Here is an 11745-nt window from a genome sequence, read left to right on the forward strand (position 1 = left end):
CAATAAGATACTGGATTAAATATCAGGATCTTATTCAATTGGCACTCTGCTTTTGTGTACGATTCTAGATCCAAATCTAACCCAGTAGTTGATTGGTCTGGGGCTCCTCGAACATTAAATTGGGGTCAAGGTACTAGTCCTTTTATAAAACTCATGGAAGGGCCACTGGGGTCCAAAGAGCTGCTTGTTTTAATTAATGGTCTTCTTCGAGCTAGGACTGGTCATGATCACAGTCAATCTCTTCGTCCATTTCTCTTTGTCACATCTCAAAGTTAGATTCCAATTCCCATAAATCAACACAACAGAGTACCGCCTTCATCATATGCCAAGGTAATTCTGCCAAAAGAACGAAAAGTGGGAAATTTTACCAAGCCATTTTTTTTTTCCTTCCCTTTTAACAGCACTTGTTGCTTCTTATACTGTTCCTCTCCACACTTCTTATGGATACAAACAGACAAAACTATGTAAAGAAGATGAACATTCATGCACTAAAGGACCAACCCCTGCGATTAGGCGGGTTCTTTTGGACTCGTATGCATCAATCTGCCATGTGGTGCCTCTCACCAAGAGAGAGATAAGAGCAAAACCTCTATAAATACTAAGCCACTGCCCAATCTTCTGAAGCTCATGAGAGTTTTAGTAACCATGGGCAAAGAAATGGAGAGAGATGATCAGAAGAAACGCCATGCCCAGCACGTAGAGAAAAGGAAAGGAGGGCTAATAACAATGCCCTTCATCTTTGGTAATCAATATTTCCACTCATATTCTTTTAAGTAAAATCTACACCATCTTATGTGGTGTGTGGTCATCTTTATCTTTTTTTCGTTTATTTTTACTGCAGCAAATGAGATCTCCGAGAAGCTCGCCGTCGTCGGCTTCTCGGCGAACATGATCACCTACTTAACCCAGCAGCTCCACATGCCTCTAACCAAGGCGGCTACTACTCTCACAAACTTCAACGGCACGGCGAGCTTGGCGCCGCTCCTTGGCGCATTCATCGCCGACGCCTACATCGGTCGGTTCTGGACAATCGCCGCCGGCTCCCTCATATACCAATTAGTTAATACTCTCACGATGCTTTTATTAAATTTCTTAACGTGATACCAGAGCAAGCTATTCTAAATCACTTTGATTTGCTTTTATTGGTAGGGAATGATAACTTTGACTATATCGGCAAGCTTCCCACTATTCAGACCTCCTCGATGCGATCTTGCCCACCACCATCAATGCAAGGAGGCCTCGCCCTGGCAGCTCGCCGTCCTCTACGCCTCGTTGCTACTAAACGCGCTCGGGGCCGGGGGGATCAGGCCGTGCGTGGTGGCCTTCGGCGCCGAGCAGTTCGACGAATCGGACCCGAAGGAGAAGACCAAGACGTGGAATTTCTTCAACTGGTATTATTTCTGCATGGGGGTGGCGATGCTGTTGGCCGTGACGGTGGTGGTGTACGTACAGGACAACGTGGGATGGGGGTGGGGGTTGGGGATTCCGACCATGGCCATGGGGATCTCGGTGGTGTCATTCGTCGCCGGGTATCCGATGTACCGGAGGATGGAGCCGTCAGGGAGCCCGTTTACGAGGCTGGCGCAGGTGGCGGTGGCCGCCGCGAGGAAGAGGAAGGTGGAGATGGTGTCAGATCCGAGAGAGCTCTACGAGAACGATGAGTTAGATAAGGATATCTCGATATTAGGAAAGCTCGCGCACACGAAGCAACTCAGGTATTACACATAGTTTAATTTATCCCCCTTTTAATTATAACATTTGATAACATTTATGACTTAAAAAGATATTATGAAAAAATTAAACCAAATAGGATATACTTATCTACTTAGCTATATATATATATATATACATAATGAATACAAATAGTACAAGTAGGTGAAACGATAAAAGGTAAATAGTAGCCTACACGATATGGATAGACGTTGGAGGTCGACTCACGTGAATATGTTGGAAAATATCCAATACGACGGTGGTGATCATGACATAAGTAGTCGATCAAAGTACTCATCGTTTTAGAGGCCATTATTGATGAAGAAAAGGCCAACGGCGAGAAATGGCTATCTCCAATTCTCCATGAGAACGCCCAAGGAAAGGTGACGTCGATAAATGCCCATTGTCGTATATATATATGCTAGATTTCTCACGTGAGGTCATATGCCATCATCTTCCACCGAATGTGGAAGCTCTTACAAAAACAAGGTCGACGAGGATATTATTGTTGCATATAACACCATGAATTATGCAAATATCTACAGCTATAGTTTGTCTCCATCGATATGTTTAGTCGTAAACTGTAGTAATTTGTGTTGTGCTATTCGAAGATATTCTCAGCCTTGCCCAAAAGTAGCACATGATTCCCAATACTTTATTCGACTCTTCTAACTTGGGTGTTAATTAGATCAGAGTAGTCAAATTGTGATTAATGTAATATGCTAATATGAATATGATTAGTTTATTGAATTGTCAGGTGACACATATTATACAATTTTTTATAAATAAATAGATTTATAATATTTATAAATCTATTTATTTTATAAATAAATTATTTGAGTAAGAATTAAGTTATAGGATTCATATTAAATCTAAACTTTTTTAAAATTTTGGTCAAATTAAAAATTTGCCACGCGTCAAGGCGTTTAATGCCCATATGAACAAGAACTTCGAAGAAGATACCCATCAATAATTAGAGCTCCTAGATAACACTCGTCACCCTCATAGTTTATAATCCATTAAATTAGTGGCATTTGCGACCTAACCATGTGTAAATATTTCGATATATACCAACTATTTATACTGTTACGGTATTTTACACATAACGCCCAGAATTATTTATATTTGTATATTATCACCTGCAGGTTCTTGGACAAAGCGGCCATCGTAACCGCGTCCGACGCCATCACCGGCACCGCCAAAACCTACCCGAATCCATGGCGGCTCTCCACTGTCCACCGCGTGGAGGAGCTGAAATCCATCATCCGCATGTTCCCCATCTGGGCCGCCGGCATCCTCGTCATCACCGCATCCTCTCAGCAGCACACCTTCTCCCTCCAACAAGCCCGCACCATGGACCGCCACGTGTCCCCCTCCTCCTCCTTCCTCATCCCCCCCGGTTCCATGACCGTCTTCACAATGCTCGCAATGCTCGCCACCATCTCCCTCTACGACCGCGCCATCATCCCCCTCGCCCGCCGCGTCACCCGCCTCGACCGCGGCCTCTCCTTCCTCCACCGCATGGGCGTCGGCTTCGTCATCTCCACCCTCGCCACCCTCGTCGCCGGCTTCGTCGAGGCCAAGCGCAAGCGCGTCGCCTCCGAGTCCGGGCTCGTCGACTCGGCCAACGCCGTCGTGCCCATTCCGGTCTTTTGGCTCGTGCCGCAGTACGCGTTGCACGGGGTGGCAGAGGCGTTCACGTCGATCGGCCACCTGGAGTTTTTTTACGATCAGGCACCCGAGAGCATGCGGAGCACGGCGACGGCGCTGTTTTGGCTGGCGATCGCGTCCGGGAGTTACGTCAGCACGTTGCTCGTGGAGGTCGTGCACAAGTATAGCGCCGGGCCGGATAACGAGAATTGGTTGTCGGATAACTTGAATAAAGGGAAGTTGGATTACTTCTACTGGATTATTACTGTGTTGCAGGCTTTGAATTTGGTGTACTACCTCGTTTGTGCGAGATTTTATACGTTTAAGCCCCTACAGCTGCGGAAAAGGGAGGTGGAAGATGATGCAGTGGAGCTCAACAGCAAAGTTTGAACGTGTATGTAAATATTCATCGGCTTAGGGCTTTTCTGGTATGTTTTGGCTACAAGACAAATGCCATGTCAGAGTTATATCACTAAGGTGTGATAAAAGATTAAAAATTCCAACAATGGTGATCAGAAGTACTGCACCTTTAGGAAAGAAGAAGAGTAAAAGAAAACAAAATAACAAATGAACTTTTGCCAGGCCATCAGTTTCAATACAAGCTTTGCAGAGTCAAAAGATTTGTTCAAGCAGCATAGATCAAAGAGAATTTGAACTGGCTTATAAAAAAAAGGAACCAAACATGCCAATAAAACCAGAAATATCAAACATCCAGAATACCTGGAATACACAGCACACAGAAACAAGATTTATTGGTTAAGCTCCGGTGCTAATCAAGCAAGCATGAGCTTCCATCACTACATCTAGACTGAAGAAACCATAATTCATACTACCATGCACGATTTCACAAAAGAGAACATCTAAGCTAATTGTTCATTAGAACAAATGGACCCATCACTACTGCCCCTCTCCTGAATCACGGTTTGGGGCTTCCTTGATCTCATCCCCTGCATCTTCCTGGCAGCAAGAAAATATGACAGATGGTTATGGGAATCTATGGGAGAAGAAAAATAGAAAACTTGAAAGCAGAAAGTGACTAACCGTTATATCAGAAGTCCACAGAGTCAAGTTATCACGCAAAAGCTGCATGATCAGAGTGCTGTCCTTGTAAGATTCCTCGCCCAAAGTGTCTAACTCTGAGATAGCCTCATCAAAGGCCTATCAAAGACAAAACAATGAACTTAGAAACGAATAGAAGTATGCCCTATAAGAAGTTCAGGAACATAGGCGAGCATACAGGCTGAATGATGAAGTAAATGAACTGTAGATAGACGATAATTTGGGTAGATATTGTAAGAGGGGGGCATTTCTAAAAGTATGCAGAAATTTAATATACAAGTATATATTAACCATCTTACATGAACACAGATGGTAGAATAAATCATTCACATTGAAAATATGAAGTTGTAAGGGTGGCGCAAAGGAAACAGGACTATTGAATAAAAGGTGCGTGCTTAAAGATGGTATTCCATAAAAGTACAATGGTTTAAAAAAAAAGGAAGCAGTTGTGAGGTCTGTCTAGTCAAAGCAGCAAAAGTACATACATGATTTGTTTTTATTGTTTGGCAGCAAGCCAACACTGAGATCATCAAAAGCAAATTAATAGAGCTAGAAAGACAAACCTACATCCATACTACCCAAGATAAAAACAACAAAACATCTGTATGCATGTGCCACATTAACACACGCATGTGCATTGACAGTCAAAGAGCATTTAAACATCAGTATCAAGTAGCAATCATGACAAAGAATTGGAGAACAGCATATGTTCAACAAGCATAGTATGCCGAGTGTATATTAATACATAATGACTTGCTAAATTCATCATGTTGTGGTATTCAACAAGAGGTAGGAATTATTGGATGAGCTTTCTACAAATCACATCTTACATTTTATTTATTTTATGATTCAAACAATGTCTTTAAGGATTTTATAATTTGACCATTTCTTTTTTTCTATAATTCTTATTTAAGACCTCGAGTTAACTTAGACGGTACTAGAAAAAAAATATTTTGTTATAATATATAAAATAATTTATAAATACCTAAATTACTCATGCCATCTTCATCTTTTTTTTTTCTTCCCGAAAAGAAGAAAAAGAAAAGGAGAAGGAAGGGGAGGGGGTAAGATGAGGAAAGACGGCACCGGTAACGGTAAAGGAGGTAGATGGAGAAAATGATGGAGAAATATAAAAAATAAAAAGAATGGTGGAGATATTTTAGTAACTTGGTCGACGTTAGTTAGTCAAAAGAACGTCAAAGTGTTACATATAAATTATAAAAAGAAAAGGACAGGTTGAATTACAAAATCGTCAAGAACAGATGAAAATCATAGAATAGGGTGTGATTTGTAAAAATCACTTATTAGATTCTGCTCCATAACTATTAGTAACAATGGAGAAAACATACATAACAAAATTTTGCCATCACTTAGTAGACATTACTAAAAAACATTAGACTCCACTTTATGAACCACTTAGTAGACATTATAAAAAAACATTACACTCTACTTTATGAACTTAAAATTTGAACATTGGCAACCAAGAATGTGGCACATTGAGTAAAATTTCACAAACATAAAACAATGTTTCTGCTAAATATGCATATCCATAGCAAAGATGATTGCTAGAAGGCAGAAACTACTTTGCATCTTAACATTATACCTAAAGAACAAGCGAATTTCATTCAAAACAAACCTGTTTTGCAAGATTGCAGGCACGATCTGGCGAATTTAGGATCTCATAGTAGAACACAGAGAAATTGAGTGCTAGTCCCAGCCTGATTGGATGAGTTGGTGCAAGATCAGCCAAAGCGATATCCTGAAAAGTGTATCACAAAGAATGGAATTCAGCATAATTAGTATGACAATAGATGCAGTACGGGAACAACTTCTGGAAGAATGATCAAAGGACAAAAGTAAAATATGCAGTGTAAATAGTTACATTTTGATAGCAAACACCCAACTACAAAAGATGCAAACAAAAAACTTAACCTGGGCAGACTTGTAAGCTAGCAGTGTGCTCTCAGCAGCTTCCTTCCTCTCAGCTCCAGTCTTGAACTCCGCAAGGTACCTGTTTATCCATTACCACTCAAACAAATCAGAATAATGATGTTAAAGTAACTTCAATTATGAATGTTGTCCAGAATTATTCTCTGATTCTCTCTACCTGTGATAGTCACCCTTCATCTTGAGATAGAACACCTTGGACTCTGCAGATGTTGAGGAAGGTACGAGATGGGAATCGAGCAATTTCAGGATGCCGTCACAAATCTTGCTAAGCTCAGCCTCAATCTTTCCACGGTACTCCTTGATCAGAGCAACATGATCCCCGTTCCCTCGGCTCTCCTCCTTCTGCTCAATGGAGGAGATGATGCGCCAAGATGCTCGGCGGGCCCCGATGACATTCTTGTAAGCCACAGAAAGGAGGTTACGCTCCTCCACTGTGAGCTCCTCCACATCCACTGTCTTAGCCACTTTCTCCATAAATTCTACCATTTCCTCATATCGCTCCGCTTGCTCAGCAAGCTTGGCCATGTAGATATTCTCCTCCCGAGATGATTCAGCTCCCGCCATCTTTCTACTAAAATAGATACTTCCCATCAGATAAAGGTCAGCATATATCACAAATTCCGCACAAAGCAGATGCTTTTGATACTTGACTCACAAAATGCAGCATCATTTGTTGACACCAAAAAATGACATTTAAGCATAAATCAGAGAAACTTCTGTACACCTCGACAAATACAGCAATATCAACTTCAGATAAAAATATTTAAAATCTTTACTTCTCTTTCTTGGGATGATCTCAAGATTGTCGAGTATATAATGGTGTAATTATCGACATTTAGCTCACAGAAATTCCGGACCAGATACGTTTCTAAACGTCTCCTTTCATAACAAATAGACAAAAAAATAAAATAAAAATTAAGCATGTAAGGGAGGACTTTTATATTCCAATCACAAAAAATACCAGCATCTATTTTATTTCCGTTTTCACCTCCGATTTATTACATAAATCAACCAAAATCTTTCCAATAGACTGGTCCTTTCCTTCAGTCCTCTAATCTCTTTGAACTGACTCTCAAACAATATAAAAATATAAAAATTCAAGGCTAAAACGATCCGAGTCAAAATTTCGACCGGAAATACCGATTCAAAACCAAAAAGAAAAAAGAAACACACACACACACACACACACACACACACACACACACACACACACACAAACAAAAGAGCGGAAAAAAAATCACGGAATCATCACCAGAATGACAAGATCGGGCGATCCGATAGGGAGACTACCACTGATATGAAAAAACCAAATTAAAATAGAAAAGGTTAATAAAAACCTTGGATCCTCTCCTCCGCCGCCGAGAAAAAAATCGCGGTTTCACTTTGGATCGCTGGTATTATGATGTTTGGGGTTTGGTTTTGAATGCAAGAGGTGGGGTTGAGGTTCCGATGGTGAGGTATCCAGCCCTCATATAAGTCCCTCTCCGTCCACTATGTGGTCCAATTACAAGTTGCCACGTGATAGTGTTATTTACTTAGATACCCCCTCAGATAACCTTTTAAGTTAGAGCAATTATTCGATACTAACCGATTAGTTATAAAAAACAACTTTTATCTGTTGATTAATTAAAAAGTATATAAGATATTTAATGTGATTAGATTACTGATAAAAAAAAATAGAATTTAAGTATTTTTTTATTGTTTATCTTTATAATTATTCCCTTAATTATTTGAGTGTAAACTTCTACCAATTTATTTTTTTTAGTTTTTATAAAAAAAAATAGATAGCTAATAAGATAGAGAAATAAAATAGAATTAATTTACTCTTATAATTTAGAAAAGTGAATGACACTTTCAGTTTTATATAACTGGTACTTTTAATTAATTTTATTTAGTATTATTTAATCTTAATTGTTTAATTAGGAGTAAAAAATTAATCGTTCTTTATTTGCCTTTTAAGTTAAACTCTGATTAATTTGGTAGAAAAAAAAAGGAAAAGTACTGTGAACCGAGAGAAATATATAAAAGCTAGAATAAAAATTATTTTATTTTTTATATTTAAATCGTTTAGCCATTAGTTAATTCTAAGGATATCTATGTAAATAAATAAATAAAGATTTTAAATAATATACATAAAAAACTGTGTATTTTGAAGATATACGGTGCATGCGAATATCAATTTTAGAGATAAATATAAATAAATAAGAAATTTTAAAGTAGTATATATGTAAAAATAAAATGAAAGATAAAGGTGTTTTCCCTTGCCGTCGTCGACATCTTCTCTCTTTCTCACTGTCACCCTCGCTTTTTTCTTTCTCCATTTTCTTCCTCCTGTCTTTCAACCTTTTTTGCCTATCAAATCTTCTTCCCTCTTCCTCCTCGGCCATAATATTCATCTCTGCCCTCTTTGTCGCCCTCCTCTCCTCTATCTAATCCATCACCGTCTCCACCTTCTCTCTGCGCTATGTTGGTTGGATTCGTCTGCTGTATCATCACCTTCTCAGCCCTATTTACCCTACCTCTACCATAGCCGATTTGCTCACTACTATCAACATTGTCACTAATCAACCACTATTACCATTGTAGTAGCTAAGACTTTTTTTTTTTCCTTCTTCCTTCTCTTTGTCGGATACCATTCATATAGATCATTTTGTAGCGGTGAGCTTTACGGATAGTCTAGATTCTCAAGGGTCATGACAAAGCCATTGGATGCCTTAGCATTGTAGCATGTTTGTATTTTGTTTCATTTGTCTATGTCCTTTGGGTTTGGCGCTATACGCTGTTTGGTTGTGTCGTTGATGTTTCACGAGTTATGAGGCTTGCTCCAAATATCTCACATTTTTTTTTTATGTGTATCAGCCTTATAATCGAGTAAGCTCCATGTAACACTAATACATAAATCAATTTTGCAACACCGATACGTAAATAAATTTCGATTAACCAACAATCCATGCTATTCGGCACAATTGAAAATTGATATAATATGCAGCAAGGGGCAAGTTAAAATTCTTGAAGGTGGAATATTAGAGGTAAAATGATGACCGAATAAAAGCAGATGGCATATCCATAATAAAGTTCAATAATAATAAATTGTTAAGGCCACATTACAGGAAGAGAGGAAAACTGCTTGATACAAGGAACGGCACAAAGGTAATAGGTACATTGATAATGTTCCTCTTATAAAGGTCTTCCAGCAAAATGCTCATAAAATTTCTGAAGGATTGCAGTTATTCGCCTGTTCCAGCAATCTTTTTCTTCAAACCTTCAATATCATTTGCTAACTCTTTTCTACTTTGCTGTAAAGGAGAGGATTAACTGTCAGAAAAAAAATTGAAAATAAAGGGAATTCAAGAAGGGAACAGAGATATAGCATAATCACATATGCTATCTTTGACATAAATGGATTTTTCTTTTAAAGATGCAGCACTTTCAGAAAAAAAAGAAGTAAAACTTTTCTGTTTTCTTATTTTATTCTCCCTTAGATTTGGGGTAGGCGATCAATATCAAATTCTAGCATCTTGAAAGAACATTTATGTTTTCAACCAAAACATATAATGATGATTATTCCATCAAAAAGAAGCTTCACATATCATGGTTCACAAAGCCAGTAAAAAAGTGGGATAACGCAGTATAGTGATCAAGGAGAGATGAAGATAAGAGATCATCAGGTTTCCCAACTAATTATTTAATGTATGTTAGAAGTGATGAAGGATGGCAAAAATTAGAAGAGCAATTCATGACTCCAACAAGAAGTTAGAGGCTTGCCTTGAAGAGTAGGTATCGATAGACGAACCATCCGGTGTATCCAAGGCCCACTAACTCCATGATCTTTGGAAGCTACAGAGCATGTGAGCAACAATTTGAAGAAATTAATCAAAAAGTTACAACACTATAATAAAATGACAATTATGCAAACCTTCTCCAGAGTGCTCTGACTATCTTATGAAAATGTAAATAATCAGTATACATGAAGAACAACAATTAAAAGTATTAAGAGAGTACCAAGGGGACAGAGTTAATGGCGCCAACAACAATGGAAGACAGCCAAACTGCGACTATAGCACCTCCGCCGTATAAGAAGACAGTGGATTTATTCTCAATGCCATCCCACTGTAATTGCAACATTCATTCAGTATAAGATGCATAACAATAGATATTCTCGAATCTGAGATAGGCAGGCATTACCTTTTCCTTTAAATCAGACAACAGCTCATCACTTTGAATGGAACTAGAGGTATCCTCAGATGAAGAAGTGGCTCTTACTTGAAGCAAAGGGTACCTGCGTGTATCTGTTAAAAAGACCAACATCAATATCTGCAAAGTTGCCTTTTGTATCGATTTGTCAAAAGACTCAAAACCAAGCCAGCTCCTTCAAAATTCGCTAAAAGAAGAGGCCGAATTAACGATGGAATTCAAGCATATTAAACATCAAGAAGAAGATTCAGAAAACTCAGCCAGGCAATTAGGCTCACAATCTATCGAACAGATGGTAGACGACGAAGATAAATACGATTTTAAGCTCTATCAACACCCTTGCAGAATACGAGTAAGCTCAATCCAGTGAAACTGACACATGCCTTATCACACTCGTTGGAATCTAATTCTGGGAAAAAGCTTAAGCCTTTTGACTTGGGTAATTTATTCCATTTAGAAAACCACAAGATGTCCCTAATTGAGCACATATTACGCAGCAAGGTTTCACTACTACAAGCCTACAAATTCATTCTCCAATGACAAGCCAAAGCAACCAAGGAATATAGAAATATGCAAGCATATAAGATTCACTATAATGGGCTCAAGAGGTAATCCATCAACGAGATAGAGGAAGAGATTACCTTGGAGACGAGAGGCAAACACGAGGGAAGAGACCGAAGAGGAAGAGGCGGAAACCGAGCGCCTCAGCGGAGAAGGTAGGAGAAGCGCGCGAGGAGTAATTGAAACAGGAGTGGGAAGTCGGGCCCCTCCGAGAACCGGCGCCGAGCACGCCGTCGTCGCCATCGAGCTCGTAGTCTCTCCTTATCCTACTGCGTTCTCGGTAGTTGTTGACCTCTCTTTCTTTCCACTGCCGTATCGCCTTACCTACTACCAAGTTCGCTATTCTTTTCTCCTTTTCGCCTACTCCCTGGCCACTCGCTCGGAGGAACTGACACGTGGCTCAAAGATTGTTATGATTGGTTGGTTCTTTATCTCAAAATCTGAGGTTGGTCTCACAAGATTTGGTTGGCCACTGCGCCCCGCCCTTTAGATATAAATTTTCTCCTGGGCCATGAAATCGTTCTGGGCTCTAATTATATATCTCATAAACTCGGGCCTAGTTAGAGGCTCGCCACGCCAAGTACCTCAATTGGAGGAAATTCCTGCAACCGTGGCTCTAGA

The 11745-nt window shown here is 39.4% G+C and overlaps 3 protein-coding genes across 5 annotated transcripts; 1 reads left to right on the forward strand and 2 right to left on the reverse strand.

The window, feature by feature from the left end:
* Positions 1 to 488: 488 nt before the first annotated feature.
* LOC140760223 (protein NRT1/ PTR FAMILY 3.1) lies at positions 489 to 3832 on the forward strand. Its single transcript, XM_073097083.1, has 4 exons — positions 489 to 742; positions 842 to 1059; positions 1150 to 1715; positions 2856 to 3832. The coding sequence occupies exons 1-4, from the start codon at positions 628 to 630 to the stop codon at positions 3748 to 3750; spliced, it is 1794 nt and encodes a 597-aa protein (XP_072953184.1). The 5' UTR covers positions 489 to 627; the 3' UTR covers positions 3751 to 3832.
* Positions 3833 to 4016: 184 nt separating this feature from the next.
* On the reverse strand, positions 4017 to 7827 carry LOC140760224 (14-3-3-like protein GF14-C). 3 transcript variants are annotated; one of them, XM_073097085.1, is made up of 6 exons: positions 7707 to 7827; positions 6527 to 6937; positions 6352 to 6430; positions 6056 to 6178; positions 4402 to 4518; positions 4017 to 4317 (listed from the first exon to the last, which is right to left on the reverse strand). In XM_073097085.1, the coding sequence occupies exons 2-6, from the start codon at positions 6931 to 6933 to the stop codon at positions 4258 to 4260; spliced, it is 786 nt and encodes a 261-aa protein (XP_072953186.1). In that variant the 5' UTR covers positions 6934 to 6937; positions 7707 to 7827; the 3' UTR covers positions 4017 to 4257. The 3 variants fall into 3 exon arrangements, with proteins under 3 accessions (XP_072953186.1, XP_072953185.1, XP_072953187.1); XM_073097084.1 differs by having other exon boundaries at positions 6527 to 6940; positions 7707 to 7817; XM_073097086.1 differs by having other exon boundaries at positions 6527 to 6952; positions 7707 to 7807.
* A 1603-nt stretch (positions 7828 to 9430) lies between these two features.
* LOC140760121 (protein CURVATURE THYLAKOID 1A, chloroplastic-like) lies at positions 9431 to 11453 on the reverse strand. The gene is made up of 5 exons (XM_073096947.1): positions 11205 to 11453; positions 10555 to 10658; positions 10372 to 10479; positions 10135 to 10206; positions 9431 to 9665 (listed from the first exon to the last, which is right to left on the reverse strand). Exons 1-5 carry the CDS (start codon positions 11365 to 11367, stop codon positions 9597 to 9599), a joined length of 516 nt encoding a protein of 171 aa, XP_072953048.1. The 5' UTR covers positions 11368 to 11453; the 3' UTR covers positions 9431 to 9596.
* Between the last annotated feature and the right edge of the window lie 292 nt (positions 11454 to 11745).

The sequence above is a fragment of the Typha angustifolia genome, chromosome 5 (assembly GCF_048772165.1).
Source record: "Typha angustifolia cultivar Huaian chromosome 5, ASM4877216v1, whole genome shotgun sequence".
Taxonomy (NCBI): Eukaryota; Viridiplantae; Streptophyta; class Magnoliopsida; order Poales; family Typhaceae; genus Typha; species Typha angustifolia.

Excerpts from the sequence above, each read along its gene's own strand:
- LOC140760223 (XM_073097083.1), top strand. The coding sequence starts at position 628 with ATGAGAGTTTTAGTAACCATGGGCAAAGAAATGGAGAGAGATGATCAG. Across the intron at positions 1,060-1,149 it reads GCTCCCTCATATACCAATTA|GGAATGATAACTTTGACTAT; the intron begins GTTAATACTCTC and ends TTTTATTGGTAG. Across the intron at positions 1,716-2,855 it reads GCGCACACGAAGCAACTCAG|GTTCTTGGACAAAGCGGCCA; the intron begins GTATTACACATA and ends TATCACCTGCAG.
- LOC140760224 (XM_073097085.1), bottom strand. The coding sequence starts at position 6,933 with ATGGCGGGAGCTGAATCATCTCGGGAGGAGAATATCTACATGGCCAAG. Across the intron at positions 6,431-6,526 it reads ATGAAGGGTGACTATCACAG|GTACCTTGCGGAGTTCAAGA; the intron begins GTAGAGAGAATC and ends ATGGATAAACAG. Across the intron at positions 6,179-6,351 it reads TAGCTTACAAGTCTGCCCAG|GATATCGCTTTGGCTGATCT; the intron begins GTTAAGTTTTTT and ends TACACTTTTCAG.
- LOC140760121 (XM_073096947.1), bottom strand. The coding sequence starts at position 11,367 with ATGGCGACGACGGCGTGCTCGGCGCCGGTTCTCGGAGGGGCCCGACTT. Across the intron at positions 10,480-10,554 it reads TGTCTGATTTAAAGGAAAAG|TGGGATGGCATTGAGAATAA; the intron begins GTAATGCCTGCC and ends TTGCAATTACAG. Across the intron at positions 9,666-10,134 it reads ATCGATACCTACTCTTCAAG|CAAAGTAGAAAAGAGTTAGC; the intron begins GCAAGCCTCTAA and ends TCTCCTTTACAG.